We start from the raw sequence: 19,247 nt of genomic DNA, 5'->3' as shown, positions 1-19,247 counted from the left end.
GTTTTGTTTAAGCTAGACGGTTGCATTTGCAATGAAAACACCTGCATCAATAGACACCCCATCTCAACTAAAATCACCTCAACACCCATAAACTGACCCAAAATCTATAAAAAAAAGACTATTCTTCTCTCTCATGCTCCATGAAGTTTGGTTGATCTGCTCCTCTGTTGTCCTCTCAAGAGTCGAACTTTGACCGAAGCGTCTCTCCTCCATAACTACTTCCAGCGGCAGTATCCCTAGCTTGAGCACATATGAAGTCTTACCTCGAGTTTGCAGGGGCAGGCACTCGCATCAACTTCTAACCCACACCAAGACGGTAACTTCAATCGGGGGCACGACCATGCAATCAGATCACCGTCCATCCCGCTCCGGAAGCTTCTCCATTAACGAAGGCATCAGGTATGAACTCATCGTCAAATGCTCAGCATAGAAGTGGCCCGTAGATATGAACCCCCTGTGCTATCCGGTATCATTTACAATCAAAGGAAAAAAAAAAGAAAAAAACGGAACAAAAAAGTTGGATTGAAAACCTCAAAAGAGGCGATCCAAGCAAAAGGAGAAATAAAGAAAATCGGTGAGATATAAAAAAGATGAATTGAAAACCCCTAGGGGCAGTTCATGTAAAAGGAGAGATAGAGAATATCGGAGAGATCCCGTTGAGTTGAAAACCCGAAAAGGGCGGCTCAAGCAAAAATTAGGGAAAAAAATGAACACATCAATCTCTGGTTAAAGGTGAGAGCCCCTCGGCACAAGCTCATCAAGACCAAATCCCCATCCTTACAACCCTTGGTTTCAAACTTATCCTCGCCCTCATCCTTGCACACCTTGGGGATGGCCTGAAACATCATTTCTCGATCTGAAGCTACCAAAATCCTCAAGCCTATGAAAAGGGAATCCATCCGACCATCTCATCCACACATACATAATTTTCATACACACATGTCCATACATCCGCATAAAGCAAAACGCATAGGCCACACGTATGCACATTCAAACACACGCACAGTCACCTGCATACACACACATAGGTGTTTACACACATCCATAGATTTGGCTACATCCACCCATCTATATGCATCACTACACCTCATCATTGGGACTAACAAATGTCCTCACGAGGGGCGTGATTCACTCGCTCTATGAAGAAAGTCTAGGTTACAAGATAGTGCACCGATCTCCAACCTGCAGTCCGTTTCAGCCTGCGATTCATCCCCAAACTGTAGCAATTGTCGGAGGGCGATCACAGATAATAGTAAAAATTTACCGACAACGGCACCAGTCAAAGTATAGACAACAACACATCACAATCAGATGCAGACGGTCGATCTAGAGACTAGGGGTTGAAAGGTTGATCTAGAGACCTGCAAAATGGAGGATCGCTTTAGAAATCTACGTCTGCAGTCGATCTAGAGACTGGGGCCGGATGGTCGATTTAGAGACCTATGAAAGATATATACCTACGGTCGATTTAGAGACTAGGGTCGTGATGCGTCCCCACCTAAGGTTAGAGATGAGGACTCACTAAGGGATAAGTGTACCCCGTCGTTATCAAGTAATAAATTTCTGGTTTAAGTCCAGGTTATCGTCCACAGGATTTATTTCTGCAAGTACCGAGCTACTCGATCTCGGATGTTATCTAGGCTTAGGGGGTTTTGAGTTGGTTTGTTTATATTAATCTACTCCTAGGTTGAATTATACTAATCCTAGCTAAGTTATCTAATTCTAACTAGGTTATCTAATTCTAGCTAAGTTATTCTACGCCTAACTAAGTTACTCTACCCCTAATTGATCTTTTACCAGTGCAATTAACCGAATGAGCATGAAGGGATACAATGATAATGAAAATAGGATGTTTAAACAATTGAATTGAAACTAAGTCACTTGTGTCCAAGGCGATTAACCCGACCTATCCTCCTAAAGTCCCTAGTTCGTGATTCCCTTGTAAGGCCGAAACTAGCTCTAAGGCTCAGTAATTTGGGCTTAATCTTCTATAGGGTTGTCAATCCTATAGGCACTGACTAGGTCAGATTCAGCTCGCAATATGTGCCAACCTAATTTTGGGATTATCGAATGAGTTAAACCAATCAGACAAAGCGTAAGACAAAGATTGAAACATCAAAAAAATTGAATGAACAAGAACTATAATATATATATCAAAGATGGAAACATTGTCACGAAGTTACAATAAACCTAGAATTCATAGCATGTATCAGAGGCTAGGCAGAATGTAAAAGAAGAAAAATCCCTTTCAGGGAACCTGTCTACCAATGCAGGCGTCTTTCTAGGATTTAAGGATGGAGCTTGAGCAATCCTCGGTGAACGGAGCTTCGAAGGTATCTTCAATGGAGGTTTGAAGGATATGGAGGAGGTGGAGAGGATTTCTCAAGGTGGAAGCTAAACTAATTACAAAAGTAAAAGATATTGAATTACAATTGAAAAACCCTATTTATAGATGCGTCTCAGGCCTCGTTTTGACCTATTTTCGTGTCCTAGTTGGTGTAGGAAGACGTGGGGCCGAGCGTGGCTTCGTGGGGGCGGAATTGGTCTTTTTGACCAATTCCCGCAGGGCTGCTCACCGAGCAGGGGAGGCTGCTCGCCGAGCAGGCGCCTAGTGGCCTGCTCGCCGAGCAGGCCTCTGGCGGCCTGCTCGGTGAGCAGAAATGGCCCGTGGGGCCTGCGCGCCGAGCGTTTTCGCCCGAAGCGTGCTCGATTCAAGCTTGATGAGTTCCATGCCATTTTTCGTCCGAACTTACACCTGCACACGCATAAAAACTCCGGAAAACATTAGTCCAAAAGCCAAAATTGATCCGTCAATCGCTCATTTTAAGCAAACGCTTCGTTTGGTGCGACTTTTGACGGACCAATTAGCTTCAAAAGATAACGGAATTCTATTATGCATGCTATTTCGGCCGTATTTGCCTAAATTGATCATAAAACGAGCCTAAACGACGAAAAGTAAATAGAACGTTTCCAATTCCTAACTAACTCACACAAAAGCATTTAAATGCGAGAATTGCTCGCTTATTAACCAAATAACTCTAAAACCCGTCCTAAAACCGTACCCAAAGATAGGGGTTTTGACCCCTATCAGGTCGCTAGAAAGAGCTATATACATGCGGCCGATTTAGAGACTAAGGTCGCTAGAAAGAGCTATATACATGCGGTCGATTTAGAGACTAGGGTCGCTAGAAGGAGCTATATATCGGCGGTCGATTTAGAGACTGGGGTCGCTAGAAAGATCTATATACCTGCGGTCGATTTAGAGATTGGGGTCGCTAGAAAGAGCTATATACCTGCGGTCGATTTAGAGACTAGGGTCGCTAGAAAGAGCTATATACCTGCGGTCGATTTAGAGACTAGGGTCGCTAGAAAGAGCTATATACATGCGGTCGATTTAGAGACTAGGGTCGCTAGAAAGAGCTATATACATGCGGTCAATTTAGAGACTAGGGTCGCTAGAAAGAGCTATATACATGCGGTCGATTTAGAGACTAGGGTCGCTAGAAAGAGCTATATAACTGCGGTCGATTTAGAGACTAGGGTCGCTAGAAAAAGCTGTGTACCTGCAGTCGATTTAGAGACTAGGGTCGCTAGAAAAAGCTGTGTACATACGGTCGAAGTAGAGACTAGGGTCGGTAGGAGAAATATTCACCTACGGTCGATGTAGAGACTAGGATTGGACAGTCGATGTGGAGACTGAAGACAAAGTAGGGGCTTGCGACATGGAGATCAGGTATTTCCCCTCCCACTCTATATGTGTCTTTTACTTTAATATATTTCCCATTGCATGTGTGGTGTTCATGAAAAAGGTTTTCGAAAAAGCACACACGTCACTGTCAAAATAGAAAAGTAGGGGCAACTGTAGACACCGAGTCGGAGGACCTGTGACGAAAACCCACGATAAACGGCTAAATCGGTTGATTCCATTAGTTTGAAAATTTAAAAATTAAGGAAAAAAACTCGGAGAGCCGGCACTGGAAAGCCCTGCTGGTGAGTCCGGTACCTCCTGAGTGGTGTCGGGCATGTTCACCGTTTATCAGTAAACGAGAAGGCCCCGGAGGTCGGGCATCGGTCAGCGAATGACGAACATCGTTCCCGGTGAAAGAGCATCGTCCTGCGGGCACCGGGCGCAGCGCTCGGCACGTCAAGCGCTCGTCTGGCGGGCGCTTGACGGGCGCCCGATGCCCGTTGGGCGTCGCCCAACTTTTGTCGGACGTCGCCCAGTCGTTTGAGCGAACGCCCAACCCATGTTGGGCGACACCCAACCTTGGGATCCGTGCCTATAAAAGGCATGGATCCCCATGTATTTGGGGGGGAGCTCTTTCTTGAAAAAATTTATTTTCTAGAGAGAGAAAGTGGATTTTTTTGGAAAAATTTATTTTTCTAAAAAATTGAAATTTTATAAAAGTTAAATATTGGACCAAAAACACAAAAAACACCAAAAACCAAAACTCGTGGAATCAACCGACTTCGACCATCAATACCGATCTTGAGGTATTATTAGAGGACTAGACTCGTTTAATTTATTTCGTTTATCTATTTATTTATTTATTTATAGTTTTGTTTATTTATTTTAGTTATAATTCTAGTTATTTATTTTATTTTCCACTTTCATTTATTCTTTCGTATTTATTTAATTTTCGTCTCGTATTAAATAAACGTTTGGTTTTGTTTTGAAATAAAAAACCTCGTTTTAAGTCCCAATACGAACCGTGACCCCGTTTGAGGGTAGTTCGGGACTAAAACGTTGTAGATATAAGATTTTAAATGTTTTCCTAATTAACGTTTTGAAATAAAACATCGTTTTGGGAGACTCCGTTATAGACTATGACCCGATTTGGGTAGTTCGGGGACCAAAATGATAGAATAGAGTAGATGTAAAGCTTTTTAATAAATCTGGAAATTGTGGGACTGTTTCTGTAATCTCCGTTTTCTGTCAATAAAAGCAGTTTAGCGACGGATTTTCCTTCGCTAAAGCTACTGAAACTAAAAAATGCCCTTTTAAGCCATGTTTCTTAACCTTTTGATATTTGGTCTCTTATATATGTATATATGATTAGATAATATGTATAGCTTAAAGCATAATCCACGTTGTAAATAAACCAATTCTTCCTTCTATCTCCCTCTTTCTTCTACATATTCTATTTGGGTTAATACACATATTTGACCTTGTGTTTTCTCGGAAAAATAGATTTGCCCTTAAATCAAATAAACCCACAAAACTATCCCTGAATTTTCCATAAACCTGCAATTATACCCTAATCTGACGGAGCTGCTAAACGGCGATGACATCAAACCTTCTTATCTCCAGAAAAATTTCAGAAAAGAACAACCAATCATAAACAGAAAAAATATGCACATTCAATTTCGATTAAAAGCAAGTTAGAAGAACAGATTGGTCAAACTTCATTTTCATAAAAGCTCAATCAACCTAATAAAATGGCGTCTAAACCTCCTAATTAATCCAAAAGCTATAGCAATAGAAAACAATTAGAAACCAAATGAATTTTGATTGTCGTCACCCAATTTTTTTAGAGACAAGAAGGTTTGATGTCATCGCCGTTTAGCAGCTCCGTCAGATTAGGGTATAACTGCAGGTTTATGGAAAATTCAGGGATAGTTTTGTGGGTTTATTTGATTTAAGGGTAAATCTGTTTTTTTGCGAAAACACAGGGGCAAATATGTGTATTAACCCTATTCTAATTCATGTAAATGGGTGATTCTTTACTAAAATGGCTTTCTATAATATGCTCAAAATGGTTTTCAAAACGAGAAAGAAAAGGTTTCAAATGAATTTTAAACTTAAAGAGATATGCGATTAGTCCGTTAGCGTCTAACATGCTAAGTAGGAGGCCGGTGGTTCAGAACCGGGCGATGTCGGAGTGCCTAGTAGCCTTTCTCCGGAAAGGAGCTAGCCTTCTCGGCTCATACCAAAATTTCCCGAACCCTCACCGGTCTCCCGCAAGGGATCGGTGTTCATTTCCCATTCGTGGGTGGCGACTCTTGCATACTCCGAGCTCTGGCCCTGCCGAGCAGCTTGATTCCGCGATTGGCTGCTTTCGGCGCCAATCACAGCATATGTCGTCAACGGTGTCGACCCCCTGGATCTTCCGGGCGAGGCCGCGGCACCTACAGCAGTCCCGCTGCTGCCTTCGTGGCAGCAGCGGCCTACCACTGCTAGTTGTTGCGTTAAGCAGCAACCAACGAGCAGCAGCTCGGGTTGCTGCCTTGCGGTGCAACCCGAGCTGCTGCAACTATTATATATATATATATATATATATATATATATATATATATATATTTGATTTAAAATGATTTTAAAACAATTTTCAGAATATCAGAAAATTTTCAAAGATTTTCTGTTTTATCTTTTAGAATCAATAAAACAAACTTTTATTAAACTAACCATAAAACTATTAGTTTTTGTTATAATGATTATCAACCAAATTAATCATGAACTTTTGTATAATCAGTTTTATTTATTAGGTAATCAAAACTCCTTTATCTTTAGATTAATTAATCAAAATAATTTTATTAATTAACCTAACAATAAATATTTATTCAATCTGATTGAAAAACCTTTTTATTTTCATATATGAAATAACGGATTTAACGCAGGCTCTGATACCACTGAAGGAAAATAGGCAAACGTTTGGCAGCGTAAATATAAAATTTTTAACCTATTTCCTTAAACCAAGATCCGTTAATCGTTATTTCATACAAGGAAAGATAGAATGAAATACCTTTATGAAGAACTATCTACCATTGCTAACGAAGTGCCCTCAACTCTAGTTCCGAGTTCACTAGCACAAACAAAAACACAAGATCAAACAAGTTAGAATCTTAACAAGGAAAACAATCAAAGTAGATTGTCTCTAACAAATCAACACAAGATCAAGGAGAAAGAGAAAGAGATAAAATCAATTGAATGGAAGCAAGTGGTGGAATTCCGTCCTCTACTGTAGGGGTCGAAAATCTCAGTCTGCGGGATAGACTAGAGTTAGCCGAAATTCATAATAGGAGGGGGTATATATAACCTCTTGTATCTATACCCTAGTTAGATAGAATTAGGTTACTAATTTAAGAGTTATATTCGGAATAATACTCTTTATTATTATCTATAATTATATCTAAATATATAAAGATAACATTAACTTATTTAATAGGATAATATTTTTTTTGAAACGATTTAATAGGATAATATTAGAAGCAATTTAATCACAATAAACCTTTTAACTTAATTATCCTATAATTAATTTAATCCACAATTATAATCTAATTAAAATTGTCAAAATTAAATTAATTCCCACATGTGTCTAAGCACACTAAATTTCGCCCCCTTCCGTATTTGGGCCTTAGTGGACTAAGTTGGGCTTCCATCAATTAATTAATATCCATTCCTCTTTTTGGTTCCAAGTCTTATGTGTGACCCATTAGGTTCTTATTACTACTAGCCGTATACAACCATTAAATTAATTTTCCAAAATTACATTTAATCTTTGTATAACGGAATCAGTGCGAGGACTGTGATAGGCAGAACCGTAAACATTCCCCCAGAGCTATAAGAAGACAGGTTGATTCCGTCGTTGACATTTCCGTATTAGTTTCAGTATAATTCGATCCTTTATCAACTACATCCTTGAACAGAATCTTATGACTATGGATTATGTCAAGTCACATATAGCGAGACGTTCGTTTTACTTGTACAGGCCGAGTTAACTCCGAATAGATAGGTTAAGTGAAATCTCCATTTCAAGTCTTAAGCTATCACCTTGCAAGGATTTAGAGTCAAGTCTTCCACAAGCGATCCTTGGACGTATCTCCCATTTATCAGGAGTGACAAATGCTCAATCCAATGTTAACTATCCTGCAATTACTTCATGTGATACCCAACGCCCGCCCTTACACACCCTAGAGTCATCTCTGTCATGGATCGTGTTTGAACAGAGTCAAAGTATCACATTCCATAATCCAGAATCACTAATTAACATTCTTTTGACTCTGAGGATTACTTATACCTATTAATACCAATGTGATGAACATGTGACAAAGGATAAATCCATCCATCCTGTTATCTCAAGTCGGGTCCCCAATCCTAATGAACTCATTCACTGGATCTATGTAACTGTCCAGATATCTGCATATATGAAGCTTGTGAGATCAGCTCTCTGTCTCGACAGAAAACATTGTTACATGCAAGTCTATATAGTATTATGTCAATCCATATTCAAAACATATTACTTGACTTGGGGTGGTTTTAAGTTTATTAGTTTATTATAATGTTTTGTCTCACTTCATGCTTGTATGAACACTTTATAATCACTTTAAATAAACTTAGGGATTTCCTTTTATTAGACTTATTTAGTTCTTAAAAGTAATTGTCTTTATATAGTTTGAAAACCATATCTTATTAAAATAAATGATATAAAGAACGATTTCATTTACAGCTGGTTTATATCCTAGAACAATTGACTATAGGAAACTAAACCCCAACACCTTGCCCACTTCAGAAGACGATCCGTCAGGATTCAGGGTAGAGTGAGATCCGCCAGACTGGATGTCCGCATCATCCACCTTAAATGAACTTACTCTAGCCACATTGTTGTCTAACTTCCCCGAGTTTGCTCATCTTGAAGTTAGGATTCCTTCCCACGGTTAGGTGATAACTAAAGTGCCGGAGGGCCACCTGGGGTTTTATGAGATTTTTCTTGAAAATGGGGGTGCGCCTCCTGACATCATCTTGAATATTTTGGGGTAGCTTAGGATATGCCCAGCTCAAGTGTTTCCAAATGCTTGGCTAGACCTTTTAGGTTTGGTTAGGGTTTGTGAGGATTTGGAGTATGTGTTGACAATGCCTATTTTTCGACACATCTGGACTCCTTACCGGTGAAAGATCGATGATGCTTTGTATATATCCAAGCTTCCCACGAACCTGCCCTCATTTGTAAATGACAAACCTTCCAATTATAAGAACTTTAAGCCCCGTTGGTTCTGGATTTGTCTTCCCAAGGATGAGAATGGCAAAATTTTAGGGGACTGCCTTTATCCCATTGACTTTCCTTTTTTTGCCCTTAGAATTTGCCTGCTATAGAAAAGGATGCCTTTCAAGACCTGGCTCCCCTCTCCCATGATGAAAAGTTCATATTTGATGTTTTGACCAACCTGCACCTTGGTTTCTCAAGGGATCAACTAGTGAATCATTTGGCTGGAGATACGCCTTTTTTAGTAGTGGATGAGGAGCACAAGGTTCACCTAGAAAGAACTCCCACCTATAATCATATTATTGCAGGTTAATGACTATTTCCTTATTTGAATTCTTTTGATCTTCCCATTTATGCCAACTTCTGATATGAATAATGTGTGGCTCGAATTGTTTAGCTCGTCAATCTACAGCTCAAAAACATGCTAGTGAAGAGGCTGAGGCTACAATGAGGCATGCTGAAGTTACTATGATTCGTGCTGAGGAGGAAGCCGATGGCCCCTCGTTCATGGCTACTTACCTTCCTAAAGGATTGCCTTCTTCCCCCTCCACCATAATTTCTAGTAGCTCTTTGAGGGCCATCAAAGGTGTGTCTCCTTCTAGAAAGTATCTTGTAGTTTTTGTGTTGGTTTGTTTTGATGTAATGTTTTTGATGTTTGCCTTTTGTGTGTTTGCAACCACGTCCTTGGCGCTTTGTGTTGTTGGAATTAATGTCGTAACCTTCGCGACCATTCCCATCTCATGTGGTGGTCCTATTAAATCAGCTGATATCCCGAGCAAATCTCTTTTATTTGTGGATTTGGATGAAGATGAAGCCTTTCATGCCCCAGAAGGGGGAGGCTTCGAAGCTAGGGGTGAAGCTAAAGTTGTGATGCCAGTCGAAGCCCTGACTTATTCTAAGGCCGTTCTATGAATGCTTCTAAAGAGAAGAAGCAAAATTTCACTATGATAATCGAGCTACAAATGGGGTCTGAGAACTATGATCCCCAAAAGGACAAGCATTTTAGTGGCTTTGTGAAACTGCCACATATGCCCCAGCCTAATATGATGATTTGCATGGTAGGAGATGCTCAGCATGTGGAGGGGGCTGAATCTAGGGCCCTAGCCGTGGTTCACTTTGAAGATTCTCAAACTGCTATTGTGGAGGTTGTTCTTGTTGAGAGGACTGAGAAATCCCTTGGAAAATCTATTGCACTGGATTCGATGTGATGAAGTGGTGAATAAATGATTCCACCATTTGGTTGAAGTTGTAGATCGACTCAGGTAAGAGCTGCTTGTACCAAAAAGATGCGGATTCTTTTAGTGTCGTGGGGAAAATACGGCATAGTAATGTGTCAATAGCCATAGTTACTTCCATTATTCACCGAAAGTTCTTGCATGGGTGACATGGTCTCCCACTCCACCATACTGTCTGAAGGTCGGAACTCGAAATCCTCGAGGCATTGGTTGTCGTTGGATCTCTTTGGATAAAGGTGTGTTTGTCTCCGCCAAATTAGAATATCTGTCCCGAGAGTCAGATTTGCACAAAGCATTCTTTTTAAGGAGCTCCAATATGTCCTCTTTGCTGAGGGGCGTGTCATCTTTCACTTTTGTCTTCTCCGGCTCAGACTTTCGGTGGGGGTTACTTGGAGGCTTTGACGGGGACCACCGTTTGCTTCGCCCATGTGATCGATCTTTTCGCGTGTCTTTAGGGTTTTCGGTTTCGTATGATGCCTTAGTGGGCTTCTTGATCAGGAATATCTTCTCCTGGGAGACGGGCTTTAGGAATATGGTCCTAGTGGAATCCTCACTAGATTCTTCCGCCTAGACGGGCTTTTCCCGCTCGTCCTCATTCGCCTTCCGCAACTATCGTCGGAGATTAACCATATCCAATTCATGTGTTGCTTTTACATCATCCATCTCATTTTGCATGGCCACTAGGTTCTGGGTGAACCTCCGAGATACTTCGTCTGCCAGAAGTTGGTATTGAGGATCCAATTGGGGCTAAGGCTCTGCCCGTTGATTGACTTCCTGATCATTGTTTCAGTGAATCTTCGAGTGAATGTGACTGGATTGAGCCATCATTGAATATTATGATAGATTATGGATAACTGTTTTCCACCCTCATCGCACCAATGATAACTTGTTAACTGATTTGGCTTATGTGTGCAAGTGGCGATGATGATCTGACGCTGTAGTGATCCTACAAAACTGTATGCAGGTCACACGAGGCTGGAGTCCGACAAACCCGCTCCGATTCCTAAGTTAGTTTATGATTAGGACATAATGGAAGGGTATGAACTAGTTTGAGATAGTAGTTAACGTGCCAAACCTTGTGTTTATACCTGTCTATTTATAGTGTTCGATTAGGCATAAGGTTGTCACCTCCTTAGAAATGCTTATGGAGCTAGGATTCCTAATCCTTTAAGGTGTCCGAATCCTGGGAGGAATCCTCTGTCTCATAGGAATTCTAGAAGATTCCTTTGTGTCTGGAGGTCAGAACTCCATTAGCCACGTTGGGCTGCTATTTATTAGGCTTGGGCCATTATGGACACATTTGGGCTGCTGAAGTGGGCCACGGGCCGCCATGGACGTTGTTTGGGCCTTTATTACTTTGGACTTGGACCGTAATGAGGATGGTGCTGATGTCATGCATGTGACATCATTTAGCATGATATCAATATTAGAATAAGGCTAATCCTATTAGTAATATTTTTTTTTTATATTTATGGTTATAATAAGGTCTTGTTTATTTTGTTGGTCTTTTATTTTTTACTAGAGTGCTATGGCAAGAAGATAAATGGGTAAAATTGAAAATGAATGGATAGTAATTAAGAGGGGAGAATGGTAAATAAGCATGAATGACAGTATGATTGGATGAAATTAGAGAAAATTTTTTATGGTTGCTGAAATGGTAATATTGAAATTTTTATGGTACAAAATTGCAATTTATACTGTTTGGTAGGCTTCCAACTAGGGACATATTTTAGGTAGTTAATGATATACTCAAATTAGGATTCATTAATCATTTGCGTGAATTAAGGGTCCTGATCTGAAGAGGATTCATTGTTTATCCCATTGGTCCATGTGTTATGAGGAATATTTATTCATGTTTAGTTTGATATGATGCTCCCATGTGCTATGCACGTCCCTGTTAGCTTAAGATAAGGACATATGTATCTTGATATTTATTCGCGTCATATCAGATGTCCCCTTTTTTGTTCTCAAATCTCTTTAGGGTTTCAGTTGCTGAATGTTTTGTGGGGCTTTATTATAACTCTTGAGGAAGCCGAACGTTACATTTGTAATGGTCAAAGAGTTGATGCATCGAATGTGACCTTTTATCTTTTACGTAGTTGGGATGTCGTGTTGCGTGTCTTCAGATTCTCAACGTTACTTAATTCCACGGGATGAGTGACACGTGCCCCTATGTGCTCAATCTAGACGGAATAGGTTCTTTGATGCCTGAAGTAAGACAAAAAAAGGATCAAAGCAATGGAGTTAACCATCGTAACTTTGATGCCTAAATTAGCAGAGTATAGAATTAGAGAACTAAACAATTCAGATTAAATTGCAATAGATTTGTATATGTACATTAACTATTGAGCTGCACTCTATTTATATGGAGCCAGGGGTAAAATCGATAGTCAGCATCGATATTCACCTTAGATTCCTTAGATGACATGTGTAGGCTTTCGACTGGGGACATATTTTAGGTAGTTAGTGATATACTCAAATTAGGATTCATTAATCATATATGTGAATTAAGGGTCGTGATCTGAAGAGGATTCATTGTTTATCTTATTGGTCCACGTGTTATGAGGAATATTTATTCATGTTTAGTTTGATCTGACGCTCCCATATGTTGTGCACTTTCCTGTTAGCTTAAGCTGAGGACACATGTATCTTGATATTTATTCGCATCATATCAATTGTCCCAACTTTGGTTCTCAAAGCTCTTTAGGGTTTCAGTCGCTGAATGTTTTGTGTGGCATTATTATAACTCATGAGGAATCCGAACGTTACATTTGTAATGGTCAAAGAGTCGATGTATCGTACGTGACCTTTTATCTTTGCGTAGGTGGGACGTTGTGTTGCGTGTCTTCAGATTCTCAACGTTATTTAATTACACGGGATGAGTGACACGTGTCCCTATGTGGTTAATCTAGACGAAATAAGGTGGAGGTATTGTGATTTCCAAGAAGCACCAACACCAGATTCTTCTTAGAAACTCTATAAATGGAGAGTCAAAACCGGTAGGTTTTTTTTTCCGGCTATGGCACTTTTGACATCGTAACCGTGTGTTGTTCTCATAGTTGATATGGTGCTTACTGTTTCATAAGCCCCTATACCCTTGAGTGACATCTAATGACCATTACTGGTGAAACACCATCCAAAGCACATGCTTGTCTTTGGTTCGTCATCGTTCCCACAACAAGGCCAAACTGGAAATGTTTTAGAATAATATCTTATTGCCTCACGATTCAAGTTTAAGCGACTGGAGGACCTTAACGACTCAAACCAACTTTAATTAGTATTAACATCTAATTATTGATTTGTTTCAAATCTTTAGAATAAAAAATAGAGAATTTTCTTACAAAAAAAACTCTTTAGATAATGTTTTGGAAAGTGTTTGAGCTTAGGTACCATCTCAAAAGCAATAAGTTCAATGTAGAATCACTTCAGAGCATCACCAATAGTCTCTTAGTTTGACTTTTAAGTTAAAAATTTGAAGAGGGAAGTTAACAATAAACTTCAACAGACTTTTAATAACTTCTCAAATCACTAAGAGCATCTCCATTCTTTCTGTTAAATAGAGTCTCTCTCCACTATTAGTGTCCCTTTTCATTTTTTTTTATTAATAATTGATTATTAAGAAGTCTATTTCCTCTCATAATTGGTGAATATAACAATAATTAATAATTTTAAGGATAAAATAAGGAGTGAATGTGAGGAGTATTGTTGGAGATGATATGTCTTAGTCATTCTTAAATCGCTAATGAATTCATACTTTATGGGGCTAATTTTAACCTGGATGATGTAATTTTCTAAAATCTATTCTGGTAGAACTAGACCAAAAAAAAGCTTCTAGCACGCTAAACCTTTTTCCTTTTAATGCGTTGACTAAAAAAATAAAAGTATCGAACATGGAAGGAGTAGACATATTAAATTTTCTATAAGTTTAACATTGTTTTTATTAAAAATTTACAACTTCTTTACATTTTTTTTATTTATAGTTATAAACTTTTTTATAAGTATCATAAATTATAATTTAATTCACAAATTAAGTTATGTGAATCTCAAAATTTAAAAAAAAAAATTTATTTTAAAAAATATATCATATAAATGAGTTCAAAATTAGAGTAAAGGTAAAGTCTATTGAAAGTAATAAATTTTTAGAAATAAAGCAAATAAAAATTTGGAAAAATATATAAATATAAACTTTTTGGTTTGACTGATTTACAAAGATAGTATCCGCGATTTAAAAGTTTACAAATAAAAGTATGTATTTTATAAATTTTGCAATAAAGGAATATGACTAAACGATATTTGCCATTTAGCAGGTCGTCTTAAACATTTTTGGGGCCCTGTGTTAAATGAAAAAAAATTACGCCCTATTCATTAAAAATTAATACTTTCATATAATAATAATGTTTCTACAAAATGAAACACCAAAATACTTTTAACTTGATTTTTAGCATTATAAATATAATTAAATAATTCAATTAGATATTATATAATAACAATAAAAAATTGGACCCCTTAATGTTCTTAGAGCGTTAATTTTCTGGATAAATTAACATTCACTTAACTTTTCACATAATAATTAATAACAATAATTTATTTAGATTTATATAATAAAACAAATTGGACCCCCTTAAATTTCGGACCCTGTGCGTGAGAGTTTCTTGTACACCCTTTTCCTACTCCTCTGTCATTTAGTTTATTTGTAAAGTTATACCATATATTTTGAATAGATAAAATATATGTTTTTAATTGTTTTAAATATTTTTTTCAGATACTTTCGGTCGAATAACAAAATTTATTTTTTTCTTAATTTTCCCCTGAAAATTTTATAAAATAAAATGAATTTTATGATTTGAACATGACTTTTTAAACCAACTGAACAAATATTAGAAGGGAATTCAAGGATGTAACCGGATATTAGAAGGGAATTCTATGGAACCTGTAGCCATAGGCTCCGGCAATGGAGCTTCGCTGGCTACGCCGCCCCTGCTGATGACTACAATTCACATTCAAGAAATCTCCACTCAGAATAAAAAAAAAATTGTTGACAATTACACAGTAACAAAACTGCTTTGTTCAAATATCCATATCCAGAACAAATTATTTCTCCTTCCCATCTTAAACCAATACATTTGACAGGGAAAAAATAATAATAAATAAAGTAGTACCAGTCAAAATTAAATCCAAAAAAGAACAGCCAACACGATCATCCTTTCCGATTGGGTTGGGATGATCAAGCTTCAGAGCCGGGAGCGACCTTGGAGCGATAAAGCTTGCCGAAGACGTGAAGAGCGCTGACGAAGGCGATGAAGCAGAGGCTCATGACTAAAACGACGGTCGGGGAGATCTTGAGGCCTGGAGCATCATCCGTGTAAAATCGTAGCATGTTGCTGGTTCCTCCATCAATTGCTCCGCCTGCACCTCCGGCACCAGCACTCGTAGATCCAAGACGCCGTCTACGCATTCCAGCAGTCGCAGCAGCGGACCCCCGAGGAGCCATGAGGCCTGGACGGGATGTGGTGGAAGAAGCGCCTTGAGACTGTGAAGAACCTCTCGCCATTGTTCAAGCCAACGAAATTGAGAAATGGAAGGAGGTCAAAACGAGGAAAGTAATATTTGGAAAACCTAATTTCAGGGATCAAAATTAAATTACAGATATTGGCAAATCTCAAAGACTTTGCTTACTTTTTCTTTTACTTATATTACTATTCATCCTAATTGCTAAAAATTATAATTGGGAATGTTCATTAATAGGGCAAACAATTTCTTTATATATATATACAATGGTCAGTTCATAAGTTTATAAAAATAATTATATAATGTATATATATTTTTAACAATAATAACCAACTTTATTGATAAATCGTAGGATATCTTTACATACATAAAGTATCCTTAAGAATTAAAGAAGAATAGAAAAGATTAGCATTGGAAAGAGTTTGTGGTGTAATATGATGGACAACTTCTTTCACTAATCCAGATGCAAACACTACTCGAAAATTAGAACGTAATTGTCGCACACAGACACATCATGTATAGATAAATTGACATAGTTAACCACCAATTGTATGTCAAATTCAAATTCCATATGATGTAAAATCAACTTAAATAACCCAAAGCATGCTATTCCATAAATCCACAACTTCTCCCATTTTGGGGATGTAAATCGCTTCAGTCACCGAGCTATAAACCCATAAACACCAGCCCCTTATGATCCTGAACCACTACCCATGCGCTGCATTTACCGTCCGATTGGAAAACCCCATCGTCGACATTACACTTCAGGCCGACAGCCTCTAGAGACGTCCATGCTGTCTTATTCCGATCGACAACAGCAAAAACTCGTTCCTGTACAGCAGGCCAAACTACACCGCTAGCAGAAATCCAATCCTTGTAAAAAGACCAATAGCCCTTGAATTCAACATCTCGTTTAGTTACCTTCTCATCCCATATGATAATGTTTCTCTATCCCCAGATCAACCACAACACTATGGCAGCCCTACAATTTTGGAAAAACCAGTCCTCTATGTGCTGCCAATTGTCACGGGGCCAAATCTGAGCAGGACCAAAACTCCGTGTGGCGCCTCGACTTTCCCCCAATTCTCGTTCCGCCAACTCCTACAGAAGGGGTTTATCCCCTTTTAAGCATCTCGTCAATGCATATATCGGTATACCATCCCGGAGGGTCTCCCTGTGATTAAACCTCACCCTAGAATGAGCACGCTCTATGGGCTCTCACCGGCCCTATAATGTCCATAGAGTTCCCCTCTATGGAGACATCCGCCTCCCTTCACAAAAGACATATGCCCGACTCTGATGTCCCTAGTGGACGAGGGTGGATCGCTTAAGCCAGTTCCGACTACTGACCTAGGGGGTGGCGGAGATTGAATGCCAGAATAGTCTATGTCCCCTATAGTGTTCCTTATAGCAACTCCGCCTCTTTCACCAGCGTACGTTGATATGTCCCTTTCGCCACTCCATGTGGAAGCCTTCTCGTAGCTTTACCGATGCTTAGGGTTGATTTTGCCTATGGCCAAATTCCCTCCCTTACATGCTCCCCCACTTAGAGGATCAACGTCTCGTTGATTGGGTTCGTCTCCTCTTGCGAGAGATTCCCTTCCTACTCGAATGCTACCGAGGTTCCTGACAAGACCATTTTAGTCTTGTTACTTTCTATCTTATTCTATGTAATTTGGAAACATTTGGTGTTCAATTGATGTTTTTATCTCATATTTTGTTTTGGGAGAAGGTTTAGATGTTTGGTGAAAAATCTGGAAATTAGTGGCCTTTTTGGAGCATTTTGGAGTATTTGCAAATCAGAGACCAGTTTCAGTTAAGGCGTGGGCACGTCCTGTCTTAGCTATAATTGAGAAACAACAACCAACTTCAGTTAAGGCGTTGGCACGTGGCTGGACGAATTTGGAAGAGATAAGAAGATATTTTCAGATTTGATTTTGGGATATTATCTTATTTAATTGTATTTTATTTTAGTTAGGATTTGAATATTTCCTATTATCTCTATTTAATCATTAATTAATTAGAGATTTAATTTCTTTCCTTATCTCTTAAGGATATTTTAGTCTTTCTTCTTAGGGTTTTCCCCCTATAAATAGAGGCTTAACATTCTTTAGAGAGAGAATTAGGTTTTACAGATTTTCATTTGTATTGTTGAATTGTTTTCATTATGAGTAGCTAAGTTTAATTTTCTGATTCAAGAGGGATTTCATTAGGTTGAAAGTTGTGAGGTTTCATGTATTAAATTCTTCAAGTATTAATTCAAGTTCTGATTTTCTTCTTCATTTCTTTTTATGATTATTGAATCGTATTCAATCTTCTATTGCTAAGTATTTATTCTTGATCCGTAATTGTCTTGAATGAATTACAACAAGTAGCAAAAATCGATATTGAGTAATTGAGTCTTTACTTGAGATTGATTGGGAAGAAAATTCAGTCAATTGCTATTGTTTGTCGACTTTCCTCTCAATAGGAATTGATTTGATAAACTTTCTTAATCCTAATGCGGTTATTAAGAAATTGGATATTCTTCATTCCCTTTTCTTAATAACTAGATTGATTTAGATGCTTCATTTTAATTAATAAATTAAGAGAAAGTGAAAGAGTGAATTAGGTAATCCTTATACTCTTTAATCAACGATTTGAATTTTAACTTGTTTATCATTTAAATCGAGCATCAACGAATACCCAATGAACCCAATTTCTTGAATCAGGTTTTTCTCATTATTGAATCCCAATTTACTTTACTTGTTTAATTTGATTTAATCATCCATCAAAATCACCCCCCCTTTATTTTATTTGCTCATTTGAATTAAGAGGTTAATTGTTCTCTTGGGATTCGACCTGGTCTTACTATTACTACAAATCAAATTGTAGTCCAATAGAGAAATCAGTAAAAAAAATATAAATCAATTTTGTGGGGCTTCGACAAACCCGTCAAAATTTGGCACCGTTGCCGGGGAACCATTTAGTTTCTTGATTCATTTTCCTTTGTTTTTGATACTTTTTATGACCTGCACCTCCCGTGGAAGTGAACGAATATTTATTTCTGAAATAGAAAAAGAAATATGGAGGTTAAGAAAAGAAAAAAAAACAAAGGAGTGTTTGTTCATCGTCTTTAGAAAATTTTGAAAAAATCAGAGAAAATTTTGTTTTTCAAAGTGAGGAAGAGACGATGGCTGGAAATAGAACATTAAGGGATTTTGCAGCACCCAATTTAAATCGCCAATCATTTTGCATTGAGTTCCCAAATCCAGAGGTACCTTTTGAACTTAAATCTGGATTAATTCACTTACTCCCTTCTTTTCATGGTCTTACAGGTGAAGATCCTCATAAACACTTGAAGGAATTCCATGTCGTTTGTTCTGGTTTGAAACTCGAACGAGTAACCGAAGAGCAAGTTAAACTACGAGCCTTTCCTTTTTCTTTAAAAGATAAGGCTAAGGATTGGTTGTACTATCTCCCATCGGGATCTATCACGACATGGACAGAAATGCAAAGGTTATTTCTTGAGAAATTCTTTCAT

General features: G+C 38.3%; 1 protein-coding gene across 1 annotated transcript; it reads right to left on the bottom strand.

Annotated features, from left to right (window-relative positions):
* Positions 1-15,215: 15,215 nt before the first annotated feature.
* On the bottom strand, positions 15,216-15,949 carry LOC136200580 (protein transport protein Sec61 subunit beta-like). The gene has a single exon (XM_065990952.1). The coding sequence runs from the start codon at positions 15,765-15,767 to the stop codon at positions 15,441-15,443; it is 327 nt and encodes a 108-aa protein (XP_065847024.1). The 5' UTR covers positions 15,768-15,949; the 3' UTR covers positions 15,216-15,440.
* Between the last annotated feature and the right edge of the window lie 3,298 nt (positions 15,950-19,247).

Source organism: Euphorbia lathyris, chromosome 7 (assembly GCF_963576675.1).
Source record: "Euphorbia lathyris chromosome 7, ddEupLath1.1, whole genome shotgun sequence".
Lineage (NCBI taxonomy): Eukaryota > Viridiplantae > Streptophyta > Magnoliopsida > Malpighiales > Euphorbiaceae > Euphorbia > Euphorbia lathyris.
This window is presented reverse-complemented; position numbering and strand designations above follow the sequence as displayed.

Coding starts and splice junctions, on each gene's coding strand:
- LOC136200580 (XM_065990952.1), bottom strand. CDS start 15,767: ATGGCGAGAGGTTCTTCACAGTCTCAAGGCGCTTCTTCCACCACATCC.